Here is a 23,658-nt window from a genome sequence, read left to right on the forward strand (position 1 = left end):
TTGGACCAAAAGCTATACTATGACATTTGTAGAGCGACATGCTATAGTATGACGTTTTTAGAGCGACATGCTATACTATGACGTTTTTAGAGTGACATGCTATACCATGACGTTTTTAGAGCGAAATGCTATACTATGACATTTTTAGAGCGACATGCTATACTATGACGTTTTTAGAGCGACATGCTATACTATGACGTTTTTTGGACCAAAGGCTATACTATGATGTTTTTAGAGGGACATGCTATACGATGACGTTTTTAGAGCGACATGCTATACTATGACGTTTTAAGAGCGACATGCTATACTATGACGTTTTTGGGTGACATGCTACACTATGACGTTTTTACAGCAACATGCTATACTATGATGTTTTTGGGGGACATGCTATACTATGACGTTTTTACGGCGACATGCTATGCTATCACATTTTTAGAGCGACATGCTATACTATGACGTTTTTTGGGTGACATGTTATACTATGACGTTCTCTGGACCAAAGGCTATACTATGACGTTTTTAGAGCGACATGCTATACTATGACGTTTTAAGAGCGACACGCTATACTATGATGTTCTTTGGACAACATGCTATACGATCACGTTTTTTGGGCCAAAGGCTATACTATGACGTTTTTAAGAGCGGCATGCTATAGTATGACGTTTTTAGAGCGACATGCTATGCTATGACGTTTTTACAGTGACATGCTATACCGTGACGTTTCAAGAGCGACATGCTATACGATGACATTTTGGACGACATGCTATACTATGACGTTTTTTTGGGTGACATGCTATACTATGACGTTTTTAGAGTGACATGCTATTCTATGACGCTTTTAGAGCGACATGCTTATACGATGACGTTTTTAGAGCGACATGCTATACTATGACGTTTTTTGGACCAAAGGCTATACTATGACGTTTTTAGAGCCACATGCTATACGATGACGCTTTTAGAGCGACATGCTATACTATGACGTTTTTTGGGCGACATGTTATACTATGATGTTTTTTGAGCCATATGCTATACTATGACATTTTTAGAGTGGCATGCTATACTATGACGTTTTTAAAGGGACATGCTATAGTATGACGTTTTAAGAGCGATATGGTATACTATGATGTTCTTTGGACGACATGCTATAATATGACGTTTTTAAGAGCAACATGCTATACTATGATGTTTTTAGAGCGACATGCTATAGGATGACGTTTTTTGGACGACATGCTATACTATGACGTTCTTTGTGTGACATGCTATACGATGACGTTTTCAGAGCGACATGCTATACTATGACGTTTTTAGACCAAAGGCTATACTATGACGTCTTTAGACCAAAGGCTATACTCAGCGACTATGACATTTTTTGAACCACATATCCATCCATCCATTATCCATTTTAAAAGTGGACTATAAATGTGAAGAATGTGAGCAGCAGCAGACTGTGAGCAGCGGAACAGATGTGATCAAAAAGAAGTCATTTTCTTTTTTCTTTTCTTTCTGGTTGACTTGATGCTGTCAGATGCAGATGTTGGAGCTGATTCTGATCTTTCAGGATAAAAAGGCTGCTTTTCCTTCACAGACTTTTCAGGAAATTATTCTCTCAGGTTTTCTCTGCTATTTATATTGTTATTATCTGTGATTATTTCATTATTTCTTTATTGTAAAAATAAAGTTTGAGGCATAAAGACTCATTTAATTATTTTAGTCCTGAAATCTTTGATGTAGCAGAACTAAACTTCCATTTTCCTTCTTATACTTCTGATACTGGAACTAAACGTATCTTCAACACGGATCATCTGCTTTTAATGAATCAGCAGCAATATCACAACAACAAATGAGACAATTTTCAACAAATTCATGAAACTGATGTCATTTAAAACTATCAGTCTGTTTTAGTGTCAAATTAAAGCTGATTACTGACAACTAGAACATTAACGTTACTGTTTTAATCACATTTAAGTTTCCTGAACGTTACATTAATGTCAACCAGCCACAGTTTTATGAACTTAATGAACCACATTACAGGAACACAACACACTTCAGCTGTTTACATGAAACTCAACACATTAGCTTGATGCTACGTTAGCTTTAATCAGGCTAAGACTGAGCAGCTAGCTCGGTTAGCATCATTACAGCTAATATTTACTATGCTAACTTTCTTCTCTGGTCAACACACACTGAAACAAACTCCACCAACATCTGGAGTGCATGGCACACATTACATCTGACACTAAAGCTGCATATAAAGTGCATTAAAAGCGGCACCGATACGAAAATAAACATTTACTTACCAAACTATTAGAGTCCTTTCAGTGTCTGCTGGTAGAATCAGCCGAAGGTAGAAAACTAGTTAAAACATGTCAACGGGCAGGAAAACTGTCTGTGGAAAATGTTCTGCACCGATAAATAAACCAACAGTTATTATATCAGAATTAATCCAAACGAGGAGAACAGAGTCTCTGCTGCCTCCTCCATAGGACCTGTCAATCATTCCAGACCGGACTGTCAATCAAGTAGTCCCGCCCCCTGGCTTCGCAAAACTTTAACGCTCTATAAAAAAAATCAATACTGATTTATTTTAAGATCGGCCACCTGATCTCTCATTCTGACCATGAAAACTCACGAAAAAAAATGTATGTACAGTCTATGCACCGTACTCTGTTTGGCTCCACACTTCCTGATGACCACTTCCGGTCTCAGAAAATGAAAAAACGGACTTTTTTTCGTTTCTGTCTCTTACTGATTTTACGTTCTTGTTATTCTAAATATAAAACGAAAATCAAAGCATTAAAAAAGAATCGTATATTCCTTTTTGATCATGAAAAGGAAAAACGCCTTGTATTTCAATTTGAATTTTTGTATTTTAAAACGAAAATCAAATAACCACTCGTTTTTTGTTTTTCAATACCCGTTTCAGAACGGAAAATCCAATTACCAGATCCGTACACGGACCGGTCAAACAGTTACTTTGACAAAAAGAACAAAACTGTAAACAAAAACGAAAACATCTTAAAAATTGTTGCTTCCTCTAATTTTCAAGTAGAAATATTGTCAGTAGTCCTTTATTTTAAAATAATATTCACATCTACTTACCTACAGTATCACTAAAACGAATGGCACACATTAAGTATGTATTTTACTGGGTTCACATTTGCTTTGGCAACATAATGTCAATAATCCTGATTAAAATCAATTTGACATCTTCATGGCTATAAAACACTGACACACACTATGAGAGTCTGATGAACTGTTGGTCTAAATATGAGAAACTAAAATTGCACACTAGGTAAAGTACTGCATCAATATAGACTGGATGATGGTTTCAATCCCATCGGGGTCAGCCATACAGAAACTGTTCTGTTATGTCAGCTTGTTGTGTACAGTTGGCTTTTTCACTCAAAGTTTTGTGTATTTGACTCTACTGTCTGTGTTCAGGCCTCTACAGAAGTGGTGGAGTCTGGCTCAGGGAGTGTGGAGGAGGTGAAGCTGACCCGGACGTCCCGGGGGTAAAAACCCTGAAGTACTCCGTCCACAACAACATCTGGGAGACCTGCGAGACAAAACTCAGGGTTTATTCTGTGTGACTAAGGATGTGGTCTTTTTCATAAGGCTGTAGTCTCCAGGTCAGCTCGTCAACTGGTTGGAAGATACTCATTTGTCATACAATCGGTTATATTTTAATGACAAGTAGAGGACTACATCAACAGCCTTTGAGGGTTAATATGTATTTTTGGCAGCAGGGCAACAACCTATGAACACCCCTCCTTTTTGCAACTTTGAAGTCTCCAAACATCGAGTGAAAGTTCTAACTTATTTAATGTTGACTGTTGACTGCACGTTTACCAAGATTTTCTTCGGTTGGTTACAATTCTAGCATTTTGACACTTTTTTCTCTAAAATACAATACCAAACGACTAAATGAAGGACTTTGCGTTTTTTCTGTCAACATTTTTCTGAATTTATTTGACTATAGCACAACAAATGCTGTTTAGAACAAGTCTATTCTTTCTTACCTGCTGTGCATTTGGAGATATAGGGATCCTGAAAGAATCCCACCACGCGCTGATATGGTAACTGAAAACTGAGGAGACCAAAGCAAAAAGTAATCAGTCAGTCTCATGCAATGACTGTAGTTCTTCAAACATCAAAATTAACTGTGTAGCATGATTTCCATTTCCACTAGTATAACTAATGCAACAATTAATCTATTAGTAGTTTATCAAATTGAATGTCAACAATTATATCAGTGTGAGTAATTTATTTATTTTTTGACCTTTTAGGCTTTATTATATAGGACAGTGGAGAAAGACACAGGAAAAATGGGGAGAAGAATGGGGGAAAGACCTGCAGCATAGGGCCATGGGCTGGATTTGAACCAATGACCGCTGCTTTGGGAACTATAGCCTCTGTTTATTGGTCACCTGTTCAATCAGTTGAGCTACCAGGGCACCCAATGTTGAGTGAGTAATTTTTTAAATTAAAAAAAACATGACAATTCTCTGATTCTGGCTTCTTAAATTTGAACATTTTCTGGTTTCTTTACTCCACCACATGAGTAAACTGAAAATCTTTGGGTTGTGGACAAATAAGACATCAAAGCCACCTTGGGCTTTGGGAAATTTTCTGATATTTTATAGCAAATGTAAGGACAGATTAATCAACATTGAAAATAACAGTCAGTTGCAGCCCTAGTGTGCATTCTGGTACAGTTTGGATCTACTAGAATGATGATGACGAGGTTTGGCGCCGACAAGCCCTTTCTAAAGGTGGGAGTAGAGTCGACTCATGGCCCTGAGCTGTGGAGTGTCACACTCCAACTACATTGCGTCATTTGATGAGCATCATTTAACCCTTGTGTTGTCCTGCGGGTCAAAATTGACTTGTTTTAAAGTTTGAAAATGTGGGAAAAAAGATATATTTTCACAGTGAAACTTCTGATATTCACATTTTCAACATTTCTGGGAAATCTCTGAACATTTTTGGTGGAAGGAAAGAAATGTTAAAGATGTTTCTTAAGAACATTCACAAAAAAATCAACCAAAATCCAGCAAATTTCTCGGGATTTTGGTTGATTTTTTTGTGAATGTTCTTAAAGAAAATATTAGAAGTTTTACTGATATATATGTAGTCACGTTAGATATTTTTAGGATTTTTTTTGAAGATTTTTACTAATTTTTTGAAAATATTTACATGAATTTTCTTGCCAAATTTGGGGGATTTTTTTTAAAATAAAATTTTTAAGGGAAATTTTTAAGGAATTATTGAAATTTTCTTCCTGAAGGTTTTGCAAATTTTCAGAAATTTGGGGAATTTTTTTCAGAATTTTTGGATTTTTGTTCAGACAAAGAAACAATATTTTTTTGGGTGCCCGTAAGTGAAGACAACAGGAGGAACAGCCATAAGCCAAAGTCACTGCAAACCTTTTAGGAGCTTTAAGTAGCACCTTTCTGTTCTTCAGTGGCCACATTTCTAATATAGTTCTATAATACAGTTTTGCCGACATTTTTGATGTTTTACTTCACACATTTTATTTTCATGCTTTGTGGCTGTGCTTACTTTCTAAGCAGTGGTCACTAAGTAGAAAAAAGAAAAAAGTAATTTTGCTGCATATGTAATGAGACAAAGTCAGAAGCAACCAAACAGAGCATTAAAATGATTATTGTTTGTGCAATGTCGGTGTGTTGCTGTTAACAGAGATTTTGTTCATACCACACATAGATTTTAAAAATCTGGACCTAGTGGAGTGGAGAAGCACAAAGGGACAAAACATTACCAAATGTAATGTGTAGTCATCTAACTGTAATGTCTGATGCGCAAATGGCTGTTTTTTGTTCCATCCCTCTTGATGCAGGACACACACTGAATCACACAAATACTGAGACATACGAAATACTAGTGAAGCCCTTACTTGTAATCCTGACTGTCCAATTCATCAAGTGACCTAGAAGCAGAACACGTAACTGTTAGATAATTCCTGCAAGGACACGGTCAAAATAAAAGTTAACATATGTGTTTCCAACAAAGATGGAATACATGTGCTACTCTATGTTACAAAAACTTCCTCTAGTTAAAAAAAAAGAATGTTTTTTATAATAGAGGAACATCAAAACACTTTCAGCATGAACTAAATTAAAGAATCTGTACAGTTTTCTGTCCTTGATCGTTAGCTAAATTGTGGGTTAGAGTCAGTGCTGCTGCTCCACACCACTGTGAGAAATGTTTCTGGGGTTTTATTATGTTGCTGCATTGCCCCCAATCCAAAATTAGATGCACTAAATATAGCTAGGTGTCCAACATTGCTGGGTGCAGTCAGAGGAGTCTGGCCTGAAGGACTTACTCCATGCTGCTGATCTTATGGCCTGTATGGAAATGTTTCACATGGAGGAAGTCCAGCAGCACCTGTGGCACGTCTTCATCTTGATAGATGATCTCCTGGTCATCAAAGAAGAGTCAAACTGTAAGATTGTTGTGTTTTTTTTTTTTTTTGATTTTTCAAATTAAGATTGTGAGGGTTCAAAAAGTAAATACATTTCAATACTGTACCTCAATGAAAACCTGATGTTTAAGCTTTCAGTAAATAGGTAGTTAAGCTCCTTTCAAACATTTCCAAAGCAGAGTAGCATGGCCTTTCCTCAGGCAGCAACATGATAAGTGTCATATACTGTATATATGTTATGATCTGTCATCTCTATAGGAATATGTGCACTGGCAGGAATGTCTTTGATGTGATACACGGTAAATATCCACACGGAAACAGCTCCACGGTGTTACCAGAGGTCAGAATCCCAACAGTAAACTTGTGATTTCACATTTTGAAAAGCACTTACAGCTCAATTTGTTAGTGAGGTTTTACAGTGGCTTTACAGTAGAAGTCAAAAACGAAGAGAATTCTATAAAATGTGTCTTTCACAAAGACACCTCAGCACAGCCGAGGCTTTCTGCTGAAGGATATCAGGTTGAGAGACGAGGACTGGGTTTGCTGTGTTACCTGGATGTAGTCCTCCAGCTCCTGCCTCCTCTGCTCCAGAGGTTTGGTCCTCAGATGGGGATTCCTTTTGCTCGGGAAATCCGGGGTCTGGATGATCTTCCTGAGCTGCAGACACCACGAGACAAAACAAGAGCTTTCAAATCAAATTTATAAATGGGGTGAAGCACCGATTTTAAAGAACAAAGATTTTTTGATCCTCAAAAGTATATGAAGAGTTTTCACAACTCTCTAAAACATTTGTTTCAGGCCACAGTAAATACACATGCAGTTGCAGGAGACCTTCATAGTTTTGGATTTTCAGTTTACTTGTGCATGTAAACTGTTATTTTAACCAGAAAACAACATTTAATCGCTGCAAGAAAATTGCTTGTTAACATTTGTGGGGGTTGTAAATGAATAAAACCTAAACAGAAAGAAGAAGAACTGTATAAGTGGATGACCACAGCTGCTCAGCACTCTGCTTCATCTAGTAAGGCAGTCTGCAAACTGAGTTTAAATGGGAAAAGTCTTGTCCAGTGTCACATGATTGAAGTCCCTGAAGGTCATGAAGATACCACTGAGATGTACAGTGTGTAGTCACAAATGGCTGGTGAGATATCAGAGGGGTGTGTGTCCAGAACAATCAAGACAGCATGTGAAAGTTTTTCTGGGGGACTAAATGTGGACAAAGCTCCAAGACTTGGAGTTCAGCACATTAACTCTAACAATAATTTAAAAATTCCCATTATTTTTCTCATACTGTACATTGCTACAGTCCTTATTATCACCCTCTGTCTGAAATGCTCTGTTTTACCTCCTGTCTCGTAATGGCTCCCTTCTAAAAAGCCCAGTCTGCTTTGATTGGCTATCTGACCTGACAAAAATGAAGAAAGGTTGGTTCCGTAGTGTAAACTCAGATCTCTGAGCACAGGCAGAGAGACGTAGCTCTGGCAAAAGCGGCTCTGGTGACACAATATTAGCGGGGAGCAGCTCATTCTTTGTTTAACCCTCCTGTTAAATCTAGAATAGAATTCAAAATCCTTCTTCTGACATATAAAGCCCTTAACAACCGATCTCCATCATATCTTAAAGACCTGATAGTACCATATTATCCTAGCAGAACTCTTCGCTCTCAGACTGCAGGCTTACTTGTTGTTCCTAGAATCTCTAAAAGTAGAATGGGAGGCAGAGCCTTCAGTTATCAGGCACCTCTCCTGTGGAACCAGCTCCCAGTTTGGGTTCGGGAGGCGGACACCCTCTCTATTTTTAAGACGGTTAGGGCTGACTGGGGGACCCTGAGGGGGTCAGCTGGAGTCTTCATCTGCACAACTGACTTCCCCTCCCGACGTCCCTTTGTTCTGCCCCTAGTTATGCTGCTATAGGCCTAGACTGCTGGGGGACCTCTCTTGATGCAATGAGCCCTTCTCTAACTACCTATGTATTTACTACATATACCATTATTGCATTACATTCACTCTGTTTCTTTCTGTGTCCTTTCTCCGAGTGTCCCTGGTCCCAGAGCTGGATGCTTCAGATCTGTGGTTGTTCTCCCACCAACTGGCCTAGTCTCCATCTGTGGATGCTGCTGCTGACCTTCCTCCAGCCCACTGCTTCCAGCTGCCCATTTCCACCAATCTACTCTGCATTGTCCTTACTATACTTGATATACTCATCTACATATTCTTGAATTTTACCACCAGCTATATATGTAGTATATTTAATGTCAGAGCTGTACACCATAGCAGTAAATTATAATTAGTTTCCATGTCAGTTGTACTTTGCATGTATCATCTGTCTTATCATGCATGTATCAAACTGTGTGTTTTATGTTCCTTTGGGCTTGCTCTGGGGGTTCAGGCATATGGGTTCTGTAAAGCGTCTTCAGACAATTTGACTGTAGATTGGCGCTATATAAATAAAATTGAATTGAATTGAATTGAACTGTTGTCCTCATTTACGGGCACCAAAAAATATTTTTTCCTTGTCTGAAAAAAATCCAAAAATTCTAAAAAAAAAAAAAAATTCCCCAAATTTCTGAAAATTTGCAAAACCTTCAGGAAGGAAATTCCAATAATTCCTTAAAAGTTTCCCTTAACAGTTTTATTTTTAAAAAATTCCCCAAATTTGGCAAGAAAATTCTTGTAAATATTTTCAAAAAATGAGAAAAATCTTCCAAAAAAATCCTAAAAATATCTAAAGTGATCACATATATATCAGTAAAACTTGTAATATTTTCTTTAAGAACATTCACATAAAAATCAATCAAAATCCAGCAAATTTCACAGGATTTTGGTTGATTTTTTTTGTGAATGTTCTTAAGAAACATTTTTAACATTTCTTTTTTTCCTCCAAAAAATGTTGAAAGATTTCCCAAAAATGTTGAAAATGTGGACATCAGAAGTTTCACTGTGAAAATATATATTTTTCCACATTTTCAAACTTTAAAACAGGTCAATTTTGACTCGCAGGACGACACGAGGGTTAAGGGCTAAACTAGCTGCAGGCAGGTGTTAAGTAAATGTGATAAATAGTGAATAGATACACTACTGTTCAAAAGTTTGGGGTCACTTATAAATGTCCTTATTTTTGAAAGAAAAACTGTTTTTTTTCTCAATGAAGATAACATTAAATTAAGCAGAAATACAGTCTAGACATTGTTAATGTGGTAAATGACTATTCTAGATGGAAACAGCTGATTTTTAATGGAATATCTACATAGAGGTACAGAGGAACATTTCCAGCAACCATCACTCCTGTGTTCTAATGCTACATTGTGTTAGCTAATGGTGTTGAAAGACTAACTGATGATTATCAAACCTTTGTGCTATTACATTAGTACATGAATAAAAGTGTGAGTTTTCATGGAAAACATGGAATTGCCTGGGTGGCATCAAATTTTTGAATGGTAGTGTAAGCAACGGAAAAAGAGTCTGGACTTCAAACGAGGTGTTTCAAGCAGGTAAGCAAAATGTTCTGTGAGAGAGAATAACTCGTTTTGTTGTGGGTTTAACACATCCAAAAGAGGAAAGGGGAAAACCCAAAAAACATAATATGGACTCCTCAATAAAATCGTCTTTCATTGCCAGTGTTGAATTCATTCTTGTTCACCTCAACCGTCCTAAAGCATAGATGGAAACAATGTCATGTGGAATATTTTCCTGTAGCCATGTCTCTGTGAAACAGAAAAACCCCTGACTTCCTCACTAGGGCTTTTAGCACGTCCATCTGACATCCCAGTGATTTCACACTGTACACCAAGATAGAAACAAAGCTACACTTCTGTGTCCATCAGTCTCTGTTGTCTGGAAACAGTTTTTAATTTCCTCATCAGCCCCATTAGGGTCCGAGCACCACGAAGTGGTGCGAGGAACCTATTGAAACCCATGGAATTATTCTTCCTGTTTTTCCTCAACATGTTCTTGGATTTCTTGTGGAAAATCTCTTGTTGCTGTTCTGTTCGCTGTACTGGCTGTTTTCAACACGATCAACTGGTCCCTGGTGTAAACAGTGTAAGCATGGAGTTGGTGGGCAACAGCTGTTCCTTTGAATTAAATTAAATATATGAAAAATAAATGAGCAAAAGTCATCCAGGCCGCCTGTTCAGAGACAGCACAGCTCAGAAAAGTCACCAGCAATAATCCAGACAAGTGTGACAGAAAGAAAGGGCAGGACTGTACTGTAGTAGGCTACACTGATAGTTGGAGCATGGACACACACAAAAGCTACAAAATCATTCATTCAGAGGCACAACACACAAAGTTAATCCAAATCCACATCACAGTCAGCATCATCAATATACACTAGCATTCAAAAGTTTGGGGTCACCCAGGCAATTTCATGTTATCCATGAAAACTGACTTTTATTCATGTGCTAGCATAATTGCACAAGGGTTTTCTAATCATCAGTTAGCCTTTCAACACAATTAGCTAACACAATTTACCATTAGAACACAGGAGTGATGGTTGCTGGAAATGTTCCTCTGTATCCCTATGGAGATATTCCAATAAAAATCAGCCGTTTCCAGATAGAATAGTCATTTACCACATTAACAATGTCTAGACTGTATTTCTGATTTAATGTTATCTTCATTGAGAAAAACTGCTTTTCTTTCAAAAATAAGGACATTTCTAAGGACCCCAAACTTCTGAACGGTAGTCTACGGTCACAGTAACTGTGGTTATAAAGCTACTTACTTTTCTGTGGAGAGTCTGGAACTCACTGCTTCTTCTGAGCACATAATGTTTCCTCTCATTAAACAAGACTTCAACTCTGAAAAGCTGCAAACAAGACAGAACAAGAGGCAGAAGATTCATTCAGAATTAGTGATTTACTGAGTCATTTAGCCTTTTAAACAGGTAGTGAGTGTAGCACTAATTGGTAATAGTTTATTGTGTGCAGCACTGTAACAGGAAGCTCAGTTTTCCTTCACATTGAGAGTCACATTTAAATGTTCTGACTCTGACTGATCCATGCTTTAGGTTATTCCACTGAGGTCTGTATAATGATACAACAACATTTCTCCAGCAGGAGGAGATACAGAGCTTAATATTTCACTCTCAAGAACAGAAATGAGCGCGACTTTCTTATCACAGCTGTACACTTGAATAAGAATATTACTTTAAGCTTTCTCAACAATATATAATGTGTGAACTTCGTCCTCTGAGCCAAGAACTTTTTAGTTATAAATTGGTTAATCTGAAGAAGAGACTTAAAAAACAAAGCTCTATTCATAAGCAAAGCATACTACACTGGAAAATCCTCACATTAGTCTTAGTCAAGATGAAAATAATTTATTCAGAATCGTGAGAATAACAGCACTTAAGCAAATAACAAAAGGCTGGAAAAAACAACAACTGTGGAGTAAAACATGGAATAAAATGGAAAAGTACAAGACAGGAAGCACAATATATGGAAATACAATGACAATATAAAACACACGGAAGATGCATTTGAAACAAGGCAGCTTTTAGATGATGATGATGGTTCTAACGTTACTGAATATCTGACCATTGACTGGAAATTATATGTGTGCTGAGACATGCATTCACACTCATTTATACAGTATACAACAGATATGAATACATCCCTGAGCAATGTCACTTATAAGAACAACATAATAATAATTTAGCTGTACAATCCAAAAATACTTTCACTGCAAAACAGTCCTGAAATACCGCCATGATTTATATTTTGTAGATCTTTCAAATCGTTACATCTCAGATGGAAATATCTGATGACTGGTCTACTTTCCTCAGTGGGCTTTTAACTAACATGAGCTCATTTAAGGTTGTTCACCGAATGAATCAGACCTCCAACAACACAAGAGTAGCTCCTTCATTTTAAGACCAGAGGTTGAATGTAACCAACTACATGTTCTCAATTACTGTGAATAAATACACTACTGAAGTATTTTCTTTCACGTAAAGAGGAAGAAGTCAACTTTATGCTACGTTATACTTCTCCACCACATTTCCACATGCAGCAGAAGTTGATAAAATATGCAACACGGTTACAAATTAACCCAACATATAATGTGGTTGAAATTAGCTTCCCCTGCCCTGACATTTGACGATGAGCCACATTAACCTAATGAGAAAATACATATATAACAACAGCAGTCACAGGGGGTTTGTTTTTGTCTGCATAGCAAATATTCTAACTTATTATGATGCTGTACTTCCACTGGTGATTGAGTGTTTTAAAACTGCTGCAGGGGGGTGGCTAATTAATGGAAGAACCTGAACCTTTGAGTACTGCAGTGAGTCCTACAGACCTGGTCCCTGTTATACTGTGGGGCCCATTTAGCTGCATGCTCTTCCAGGACGATAACGCCTCAATCTGTAGGAGACAACAGGTCATTGAATGCTTTGATTACAGTGATGTCAGTCATGTGTTGTGGCCTTCACAGTCAACATATCTCCACCTAAATGAAATCCTTCTGGAGATTTTGGACCAGCAGGTTGGACAGTGTCCTCCACCACCATCATCAAAACACCAAACTGTCTGTTGGAACAATGGTGTTCATTCCTCCAGTAAAGTCCAATGACAAGATGTTCTGATGCCATTTAGTGGCCCAACACCGGACTACGACGACTAATGTTGGCTTTGCTCTTTGTCAGCCATCTGACATTGTAACTTTCTCCTAATTAATTTTTCTTTTTTGACTCTGACACCTTCTCAACATGTGAGCATAGTTAAGCTCCCGCATGTAAAATGCAAACATAAACATGACCAAGTTCTTATTTATGCACCAGACTTCACTTTATCAGAGGAAAATCATAATTATTTCCTATTTAACAACTTATTTTTTCATATCAATTTTAAACACAAAATATAAGATGAGCTTATAAATTCTTCAGCATAGAAACATTTGCAGACTCATCTGTAAAAGTGTGGGCTATACAATAGTCCCATTGACTGACCAATTAAAATTCTGCATTAACCAATTTCGGGCTGTGAATTGATCAGTTGCCAGGGGATTGGCTGAAGGCCCGTTATAGTGTTCCACAGCTACATCTGCAAGAGTACACATGATGTAAAGTTTATCATCCACCCAACTCCTCACAGGTCAGGACCCTCTGCAGACGTCCACAAAGTTTGTGATCCTGTTGACTGTCTGCACTGCAAGTGAGCCAACTGCATACACACCGGGAAAACACATTATTGTTATGAGGACAGACTGTAGGAAGAGACTGTTGGCCATCAACACCTCTATAATTCATCTCTAAAAGAGTTTTAAATGAAGCAGTCACTGCTGGACTTTGCAGGTGCTTTGATTTCTAAGTTTTCCATCAAAAGAGCCTAGACACAGTGCAGACAATCCTGTGCCTTGTGCTCAGCACACCTTAGGACAAATCACACAGAGATGGTGCTACAGCTTAGTCTGTAACCAGCTGTTTGAATAAAATACAAAGCACGAAAACATTTATTAGCTCTAGCAGGGCTACCATTGGTCGGTCTGCACCAGCTACTGCAGCTTATGGGGCATTCTCCCAAATTTACAATCATTAAACCTCAACCAAAATGCTGCCAAAAGACTGCAGCTTTCACAAACGCCGTTATCACAGGAGGAGGCAGAGGACAAACTCAACATGTAGGACTGAGCAGGAGACAGAAGGAGAAGAGAAAAGCCAAAGCTGTCTGTGAGGTCATCAGACAGTAATAATGCTGAATAACACAGTTAAATACAATATCAGTTCAGTTCAGCAATTTTGTACCTCATTTGTTAAAAAAAAAAAAATCAATATTGGCCAATAAGAGGCTCGTATCTGTCGACGACAGATGTAAAACACTTTGACTGAACTCCAATCAACCGCAACAGCAAAGTGTTGCTCAAGTTCAAGTCATTTCATACAACTGGAGACAATCTGTATAATGAGTACTTCAGGTACATCTTGTTCTTCCACCTTAGTCCATTTTGAATGCAGGACTGTTGTTTGTAATAAATATATTTACAGGCCGATGCTGCTCCTTTTACTCAGTAAATGATCTGAACACCTACTCCACCTTTTACTCTCCATTTAGAGCCAATTCAAAGCAGGACTCGACAAACAGGTTTTGAGGAATCTCTGCAGCTCTGGATAGAAACAGAGAAAACCTGAGCTGAACTCACTGCCAGTCTCCATGCAGGTAACCGGGCTCACCTGGAGTCCCGCTCTTTATCCCGGACAGCAAAGTCTGGCTCATTCAAAGCAGCCAAAAGACAACACGTATGAGAGCAAACACTGCCTATGTGCTGCTGCGAACAAGAAACAGGTTCAACAGGACGTCCTCACCTTTCTGGACTTTCCCGACTCATCCACTTCCCTCTCCATCGATGGGATCGACACTTGAATCATGAGGAAATCTTCCTGCAGCACCATCGGACTGCACTAACTGTGTCACATCTACTTTCTACAGCTGATTACAAACTTTACAGTAACTTCACGGCTCTTCTCCGTCCGGGAACTGAAAAAAAAAAAAACCCGCGTCCGTCGCTCTCCGGTCTGTTTCCTGCTGCTCCACCTCCACACTAATTGGACAAACCCATCCACCATCCAGGATTTTAAAGGTGCAGTCAGACATTTGGGAATAAACACCAGAAACACCAAATCTAGTTTATCACCACAGGAGAGCAGGTCGGGAGTATGTTTAGTTGTGAGATGTGGCGTTTACTGGTCGTAGGACATGTTGGCACACAATCATTCCCTCACAAGTGACCATTTACATCTACAGGCAGGCTCTTGTCAGAAGTTTTGATTTTATTGTATTATACAGTCTCATGATTTGTCTTTAACACTGGTATTGCATAATTCAAAATGTATTTATTACTATTTTCTAATGTCATCAATGACTGTGTATAAGTTAAACTTCCCCTCTGGCTCATTAAAGCTGAACTCTCAATAATTAAGTTGTGTTTTCAGATTCAGATAGAGTTCTGTAAGACTGTTCTTTTGTGAAAGTCATATTTACACTACTGCTCTACTTAGAAATGTCCTTATTTTTGAAAGAAAAACTGTTTTTCCTCAGTGAAGTTAACATTAAATTAATCAGAAATACAGTCTAGACATTGTTAATGTGGTAAATGACTATTCTAGCTGGAAACGGCGGATTTTTAATGGAATATCTGCATTGGGGTACAGAGGAACATTTCCAGCAACCATCACTCCTGTGTTCTAATGATACATTGTGTTAGCTAATTGTGTTGAAAGTCTAATTGATGATTAGAAAACCCTTGTGCAACTATGCTAGCACATGAATAAAACTGAGTTTTCATGAAAAACGTGAAATCGCCTGGGTGACCCCAAACTTTTGAACAGTAATGTAACTGTTATAAATCTAACTGTATCTTTCTGATTTTGCTGAACTGTTAAAGTGTGTTTCTGTTATTTCACCTCCTCTCATTAGCATCCCTCTACAATGCAATGCTTAAAAATGTGCATAAAAATACTTTATGGAAGCACAGCTAGTGTTTAAGTGTGACATTTTCTGCCATGCCAGCTCTTCCAATCAAACAGCTGTAGATCCAGATTTGTGACTCTCTGCTGCAGGCTTATAGGCCAAACAGCTGTTCACATAAAACTTAAATCATCTGATAATCGCCACTCTGACAGCTTAACGTCACAGCCTTGAGGTTGGAGTTGAGTGTTGGTAACTGACAGCCTTCAAGAAGCAACATGCCACTTTCAAATCCAGGTTCACTTCCTGCTGTACTTGAAAGTAAAACAAAAACAAGTGGACGTAAAAAGGGATGTAAACCCAGACCACGTAACACACAACTGTCCTCACATCCTCTGAGAGTCTAACATTTACAACCAGTGGAAGAAGTAAAAGAAAAGGTTTCATGTTGCAAGTGCTTTACTGAACAGGAAATCTCAGCCGTTTTCCCGACATGTACAGATGATTTTCCTCAGGTTGATCTGAGCCAGAATCACATGCTCTGTCTGTGACCTGTCATCATGGAATTTATGACTTCCCATCCTTGTTGTTACTCACTGTGCTTTAAATTAAGCAGGCGGCAGAGCTGACTTCAGCAACACTGTGAGGATATGTGACCTCCTGGAGTCATAGATCACAACAATGATCACATTCTGCCTGTTGCGTCATCATGAATTTTGCTCATGTGAATCCTTACGCTGCTGGTGAACACTCATCATGCCTGAACTCATGGTGTCAGCAGATACAAGTCGTACACATTAACAAAAAGGAATTCAGTCTTTGTGTTGTAGCTGTAAAATAACATTCACTTGACAATGAAAACCTACATCATTTCTCTAAGAGAAAGCTAACCTGCTGCTGTAAGTGTGGTCATATTTAACAGAAATACAAGTAATACTGCCCCTTCTCATTTAACTCTCACCAAGAAAGAGAACTGGTGTATTTCCTAACTGCCCCTGTTCTTTTCATTAATGACCTGCTGGCACCCAACCTTTAGCCTTCCTGTTGCCTGTTTTTTCTTCCTCCTTGCCTTCTATGCTTGCTTTGTTTGCCGATTTGGATTTTTACATAACATCAAACTCAACTTTAAATAAGATGCAGTGAATTTTTACCTAATTCCATGTACCTGTTTCTGTGTTTTAATCTATTGGCTGTAAAACTTACATCATATTGGAAAACTTAAAACCTGAAAGGCAGTGGATTAGAATTTAGATGACCTTGAGTTTAAGTTAACAGTTTTTCTTTGTTTTATCTAAACATTTCTTTTTACTTTCTGATTTGATTTATCATCTTACAACTTCTAAAATATACCTTATATATAGATATCTATCTACAGATAGATAGATAGATAGATAGATAGATAGATAGATAGATAGATAGATAGATAGATAGATAGATAGATAGATAGATAGATAGATAGATAGATAGATAGATAGATAGATAGATAGATAGATAGATACTTTATTTATCCCCCTGTGCATTTAAATTCCCTCTTTTGAAACTCTTTGCTGAGGAATGTGAAGCCACTGATAGGCATACCAGCTAGTCTTGGGAGCGTGATGCAATTTGTCTGAGTCAGTGACTGAAAGAAAGCACTGTCATCCAGAATAATGGTGTTAGCTGATGCATTCTTGAGTTCAGTTGAACTGAAAGCTGTTTCCAGCTACAAACTAAAAGCTTGGCCATCCACAGACACAACTCTTCCCCCAGACCCTAAAATAGCAACGTAATTTTTGGACTCTGGACTCCAACTGATGCTTTTCAGACACTTGATCAAAATAAATTGAACCAAATCTTTGAAGGCCACAGTTAAATTCACATGTTATGACTGGCTTTTGTCCTTCCCCACCATCTTTGAATATTTATTATCTTTTATCCCTTGCATTTGTTTATCTCTTGTTTTGTTCATAAAGAAACTACACTGGATGGAACAGTGAATCAAATATTTATTTAGGTCTTTAACATTTTTTAATTTAATTTTTTAAGGAGACTTTAAATTAACTTCACGGCATTAACCATGGTTTAAAAAAACCCTTTGAAACAGCTTTGAACTGCCATTTTTGCAGGCACAAACTCATTGACATATTGAAGGTGCCACACAGATTTTTACTTTTTAACAGCAGTTTTTCCATCTCTACAAAGAAATTCAGACTGAATCACATCATCCAGACTGTCTACCTGAAAGAAAGAACTCTAGAGGTAGTTTGACCAGTGTACAATATCTGACATGTTTTACTCTGCACTCACGTTGTGATTTGTTTGCAATTCTCTTCTCAGTCAACCACCTAAAAATGTAATGTCTCACTCATAGCCTGCCCTTTGTGCCTGTTACTAGTCATTTTCCTTTGCTGCAGAGTTTGTATGTCAGCATACTTGGTATAAAGAAAAAAATACCTGAAAAATAAATAAGAAAAATATTTGAATTATAAGGTTATGCTTCTGTATTTCAAGTGTTTTGTGCTACATGTAAAATAGCTTTACTTAGATGTCTTCTTCCACATTGAGGTTCTTGAGCTTGTAGACAGTCACTTGTCCTTCACTGCCCCCAATGAAAACACAGTCTGTCCTTGTGGCAAACAGCGGAGACGTCAGCAACACACCAGCTGCAACCTGGTACACAATGGATGAAAAAACTGTGTGTATTTAGTGAACACAGGATTATTTCAAATCAGATAAAGACAGCTGGTGAAAGTCTGTATCAGAATGACTCACATGCAGGAACTCAGGGTGTAAACACTGTGGACCAGTTTGGGGTCAACTTGACACACCTGAGTACACTCTGCTCTGGATGGATGTGAATTTCAACACAGGGGTAGAGCTGTCCTGCCTCCACAGCTGGATGGTCCAGTCAGAAGAGCAGCTCAGGAAGACACCAGGAATAAGTAGTGGTCATTCAGTGTGGTTCACAGCGAACGGATAAAGAGCAACAAATGAAATGGTCAAAGAACCCAGCATTGCCTGTTTTTGTCTTTGTTGCAAATTATTGAGTGTTCTACATTTTTCCCATCCACCTCATTATCTATGTGTTGCCCTCAAAGTGTATTTCACTACAGCAAACAACCGCCTTACTGAATTTTACGTTTTGAATCATGCAGTAATGCAGCGCTGCTTGTTCTTCTTCAGTGAATAATCCATCTTATTGGCAATGATTCCCTCCCTGCATGCAAAGGTACCATCAAGCCATTTTCCATGTCGCTATTTCAGGTGAATACCATGGAGCATGCTGTTCGTAGCACTGTCCAAGATGATTGTGATTGGCTTAAAGAAACACAAACAAGTCAGATCTTATTTTTCCTTCTGTCCTACAGCAGCGAGATGATGAAGTATAACCAGATTTTCCTACAGAGAGCTGCATTAGTGCCAGATGGTGGTCTGGCTATGCGAGACGATACACACAAGCACTTCCACTGTGTTTTTGGTAAGTGCCTTAAAAACGCTCATGGTTAAAGCGGGAACACTGTTGGATGATGTCCTCCCATTAGCCAGCCAGACGGATAACAGAGTCCTGCAGGAGAAATTCAATGAGGTAAAGAAATGGGTTTCAAACTCATTTTTATATCAGAGACACTCAACAGTCGAACAACAATTTTTCATTGACACTATATTTTTACCCACAGGACTTGCCTGACTTAAAATAAGCAATATTTTTCAATTTCTGTGGCCACCATACTGTAGGATGGAGGCAACACAAAGACCAGGAGTTGATACACAGAACACTTTCTTTCTTGTTTTTCCTTGCAGGCTTCTCACTGTCTTGCACCTTAGTTTAGTGTCATCAGGTCTAAGAATTGCTTTTAAAAGATATAGATGCTATGATTATTGCATTATACAGGAACCTGTATATGTATAATAACTTACAGACAAATGTCTTTTCAACTGCCTTTAAAATTATAGTGAGGAGAACTATAGATCTAAGTTCCAGGTCCTCTACAAAGCCTGGAATCAACATGATCTGTAATGACAAGAGATATAACAAAGGATATCAGATATCCCATTTTTTTTAATCCCTCGACTTTGGTTGAATAAGCCAGATGAGATAGCACACTGGAAGAAGATGGCAGCAACAAAATCCCTCCATCCATTAGCTATACATCACAGGCCATCAGTCTATCACAGGGCTGCATATACAGACAAACTATCACACTCACATTCACACTTATGGACAATTTAGAATCACAAATTAACCTCAGCATGTTTTTGGACTGTGGCAGGAGGCCGGCATACCGGGACAAAACCCACACATGCACAGGGAGAACATGCAAACTCTATGCAGAAAGATCCCAGGCCCAGACGTGAACCGAGGCTCTTCTAGCTGCAAAGGGACAGTGCTAACCACCGAACCACTCTGCAGCCTCTGCAACAAAAAAAGGGTAAAAAAAAATGTATAAACATACAATCACATTTTTGAGGGACCAGCTGCAGATCAAATCTGGTTTTGCCATAGCCTAGTGCCAGGAGATCATTAGAGAAAGTGCAGAACAAAAACAGTGGTTAAAGTTAAGTGTGGGACATTTGACCTGCACAAGTAGCATTCATTAACTTTGGAAACAAAGACTACCAGCAGTGGAGTCATAAAAACCAGTCAGTGTCTGCCCACACAATTCTAAATGGTACCAAGGGCAGCATGTGCAGTTCTGCAGTTTAAGTAATCATTAATTTGTCTTTGTAATGCGTGATGGCTGGAAAAAGTAAAGGCAACATATTAAATGTAAACATCTAAACATAAAAAAACAAACAAAATGAAAATGACAATTACACCATTGTAAAGAAATTGCTATTCTCTCAGCAGCAGCAGATGGTTTGGGTGTCTTTGATTCTGTCTTGTGTTCTTCTTGTTGCAGGTTGTGCTGGTGGCATTGTATCCTCTGGTGAGAGATCAGAGACGTTCCAGAGATGGAGTTAAAGAACTGTCCCTACTGTCCTCACTCTGTTCCTCAAACCCAGGCTTCAGTGTGTTGTCAGGGTCTTACATGATCAATGTTATTACAATTTAAACATCGTTAACTGAAATACAGATAATATCTGTAGTGGTAATAAAAGAAAAAGGAACCAAAACATAAGCTTAAAATTATCTGGACTAAGAAAGTGGAACAACAGTGATGAGTGGAGTTTACCTCTCAGTACGGGCAGTTGTCTGTAAGTAGACAGATGCTTCTAACAATGTTTCTATTACTAACAAGCTGTTTCTGAACTACTCTGATAGCACAGTTTCCTCTAAGCTTAGCCCAGCATTTAAACTATTCCCACATGTTTCCATTTCTAACTGTGAGCTGAAAGTACTTCCTGGAGAAATGAAATATGAGAAAAAGCTACATGATTATAATTGACAAACCAGTCTTAAAAGCAAAAACATTAAAGCTGCTACAAACTGTTTGAGACCAAGCTTATTTGTTCATTCGTCGAGGTCTCCAGTCGACAGGAGCGAGCACTGAACATTAACAGTAGAGTTGGTGGTCTCCCATGTGCTGTTATCTGTGTCAACGAAGAAGTTTCCTGGTGCTCAGAACCATTTCTGGATCGTCAGCTTCATTACTTTGCCAGCAGAAAGAGTCATAGCTGTCCCAGGCTTATGTACCTGCGCCTGTAGACATCATAGAATTTCAAACAATAATCCACTTTGAAAAGCTGAACATTAATTCCCATGCACCACACTATCTAGATTTCTAGCTAGATTCTGAAGAAAAACAATAGCAGACGGTGATGAATTGTCTTAAACTAAGGAGCCAACTGCATTGCTTTGACTAATCTGAACAGATAACCATTGATAATCCTGTTTACAAGGTCTGAGGTATTTTTCTTTCACTGAAACTTTAAGCCTTACCTCTATCGACCTTGTCAGTCTGGGTCTGTTTGGCATCATGTGGTCCACTTAAAGTCTGCATACATCATTTCACATACTTGCCATTGCCCATCATATTCTTATAAACCTATAAGCTCAGCATAGTGGATGGTTCTCTCTCTGTAACATAGCTGAAAACAAGAAAGGCACTCAGAGAGCGCAGTACTCTGCCAAGGCCGATCAGTTGTTGTATCATTTCCGATGGCTGAAATCTTGAAAAAATTAGTGGCAGAAATCACAGCACCATAGAATATAGCCATTTAATATAGATGTACCCACAAACAAAACGACCTTGCACTGAGCACAGGCATGCATTATGCATGTGTACATTTTGTACGGATGCCGAATCGCATCACCTAAACATGTAGCGGGCGACGGGAATTGATGGGACTCGGAAACACATCCACAATTTAATCAATTGTTCCTTGTATCATTGCTGATGGATAAGTCACGATAAGTCAGCAGCAGTGGATTTGTAGTAGGATCACAATCATGTGAGGCAGCTGATATGGTGTTCACTTGTTGTCATGGTTACAATGATGCCGTGCCGCTATCTCGGAATGATACAGAAATATTTAACAAATCCGTGGATCCAGACTATAAGCCGCATCACTGCCAAAATCTAATCAGTTGATCCTTGTGTCATTTCTGACTTTCCCTGAAAATTTCATCCAAATCTGTTAGTCTGTTTTTGAGTAATGTTGCTGACAGACGGACAGACAAATGTATTCCCATCGTGACATAACTCCGCCATTCTTTTCCACCAAAATAAAGAGGCCAACATGCTTGCGTCTTTGAGCTTCCTGTATGTTATCCAAAATTAAAAATATAAAGTACCACCTCTAATGCCTGATATTATGCCTTTCAGATCTTGTTAAATATTTAAGTCAGCAGAACCAATCACTCACTTAATTGCCTCAGCATCGTCAGCATCCTCTGAGACTATGGTGGGACATATCCAGCAGTGAAATGGTATCAGTCTCAGTAAGCACATGCTCCACTACTTCATACTGCTCCACCCAAATTCAAGGCTCCAAGACCTACCCTCATTGCAGGGGTCAAGGGTGCACATTTTCCTTTAATTTGTCACCTATCTGTAGACTGTAGAAAGACATGAGTCACCTGTAAGTGAAACAATGTCGCCTCCTCCTGGTTGTCCTCACAGTTGCATATATTTTTGATATTTCCTCTGACTCTTAAAGCAAATATAAAAGTGGGTTTCTTTGACTCTTTGTAAACTGGTCATACATATTTAATTAGGAGGATAAAGCACAAAATGGTCTTAAAACACACACTGTTATTTCCCCCAAGGTAATTCATAGTCAAAGGTGCGGTATGTTAACCCATTTATCATTATTAATTACTCTGATGCCATTAGAGCGTTTAAAAGCCACATATTCATGAATCTAAACAGATCTATTCTAATGATGATCTGATGTGTTGTGGTATAAGTTTACATATTTTTGGATTGCTGTGCATGTTTTTAAGTACTGAACTGCCAAACAGCATGCAGCTGTTAACATTTAAATGCCAACATTTGTTGTTAACATTTAAATGCTGCTTGCTTATGCCTTGAAGTGTCACTATTAACCATCTTATAATGTCACATTTAATAATTAATGACACACAGGGGACATTATTTTGCAGAACAAATACTCATCTTTTTATGATTCAGTCTCTACCTTTTGGTGACAATATTTCTCATTTGATTTAAGCAGGATTTTGAATGCAGGGCTCTTTCACTTCATTTTTCTTTTAACTGTTGTTATGATTTTTTTTGTAAATAAAAAATTCTAAGTACTTCACCACTGGTACACAGTTTTTAATACTAAATTTTCTGTGTCTGGTTTCTGAAAAGCAGTACACAGAAAGACAGACCCCACGAAAGTCCATAAAAGTGATGGTGTCATCGGTTCTTTACATTCTAAG

General features: G+C 38.3%; 1 protein-coding gene and 1 long non-coding RNA gene across 2 annotated transcripts; one reads left to right on the plus strand and one right to left on the minus strand.

The window, feature by feature from the left end:
• Nucleotides 1-3,052: 3,052 nt before the first annotated feature.
• On the minus strand, nt 3,053-15,033 carry snx22 (sorting nexin 22). The gene is made up of 7 exons (XM_023274253.3): nt 14,750-15,033; nt 11,168-11,251; nt 6,995-7,099; nt 6,344-6,438; nt 5,915-5,947; nt 4,020-4,087; nt 3,053-3,556 (listed from the first exon to the last, which is right to left on the minus strand). Exons 1-7 carry the CDS (start codon nt 14,834-14,836, stop codon nt 3,438-3,440), a joined length of 591 nt encoding a protein of 196 aa, XP_023130021.1. The 5' UTR covers nt 14,837-15,033; the 3' UTR covers nt 3,053-3,437.
• On the plus strand, nt 6,241-8,909 carry LOC129348576 (uncharacterized). The gene is made up of 2 exons (XR_008601169.1): nt 6,241-6,463; nt 6,701-8,909. It is a non-coding gene; the product is annotated as an uncharacterized LOC129348576 (long non-coding RNA).
• Nucleotides 15,034-23,658: the final 8,625 nt, after the last annotated feature.

This window comes from Amphiprion ocellaris, chromosome 3 (genome assembly GCF_022539595.1).
Source record: "Amphiprion ocellaris isolate individual 3 ecotype Okinawa chromosome 3, ASM2253959v1, whole genome shotgun sequence".
In the NCBI taxonomy this organism is placed as follows: domain Eukaryota; kingdom Metazoa; phylum Chordata; class Actinopteri; family Pomacentridae; genus Amphiprion; species Amphiprion ocellaris.

Bases quoted from the DNA above. Each gene is read 5' to 3' on its own strand.
- snx22 (XM_023274253.3), bottom strand. From the start codon at position 14,836: ATGGTGCTGCAGGAAGATTTCCTCATGATTCAAGTGTCGATCCCATCG. The intron at 6,439-6,994 runs GTAACACAGCAA...TTTGATGACCAG, and splicing joins AGCTGGAGGACTACATCCAG to GAGATCATCTATCAAGATGA. The intron at 4,088-5,914 runs GTAAGGGCTTCA...TGGTCTCCTCAG, and splicing joins TTGGACAGTCAGGATTACAA to TTTTCAGTTACCATATCAGC.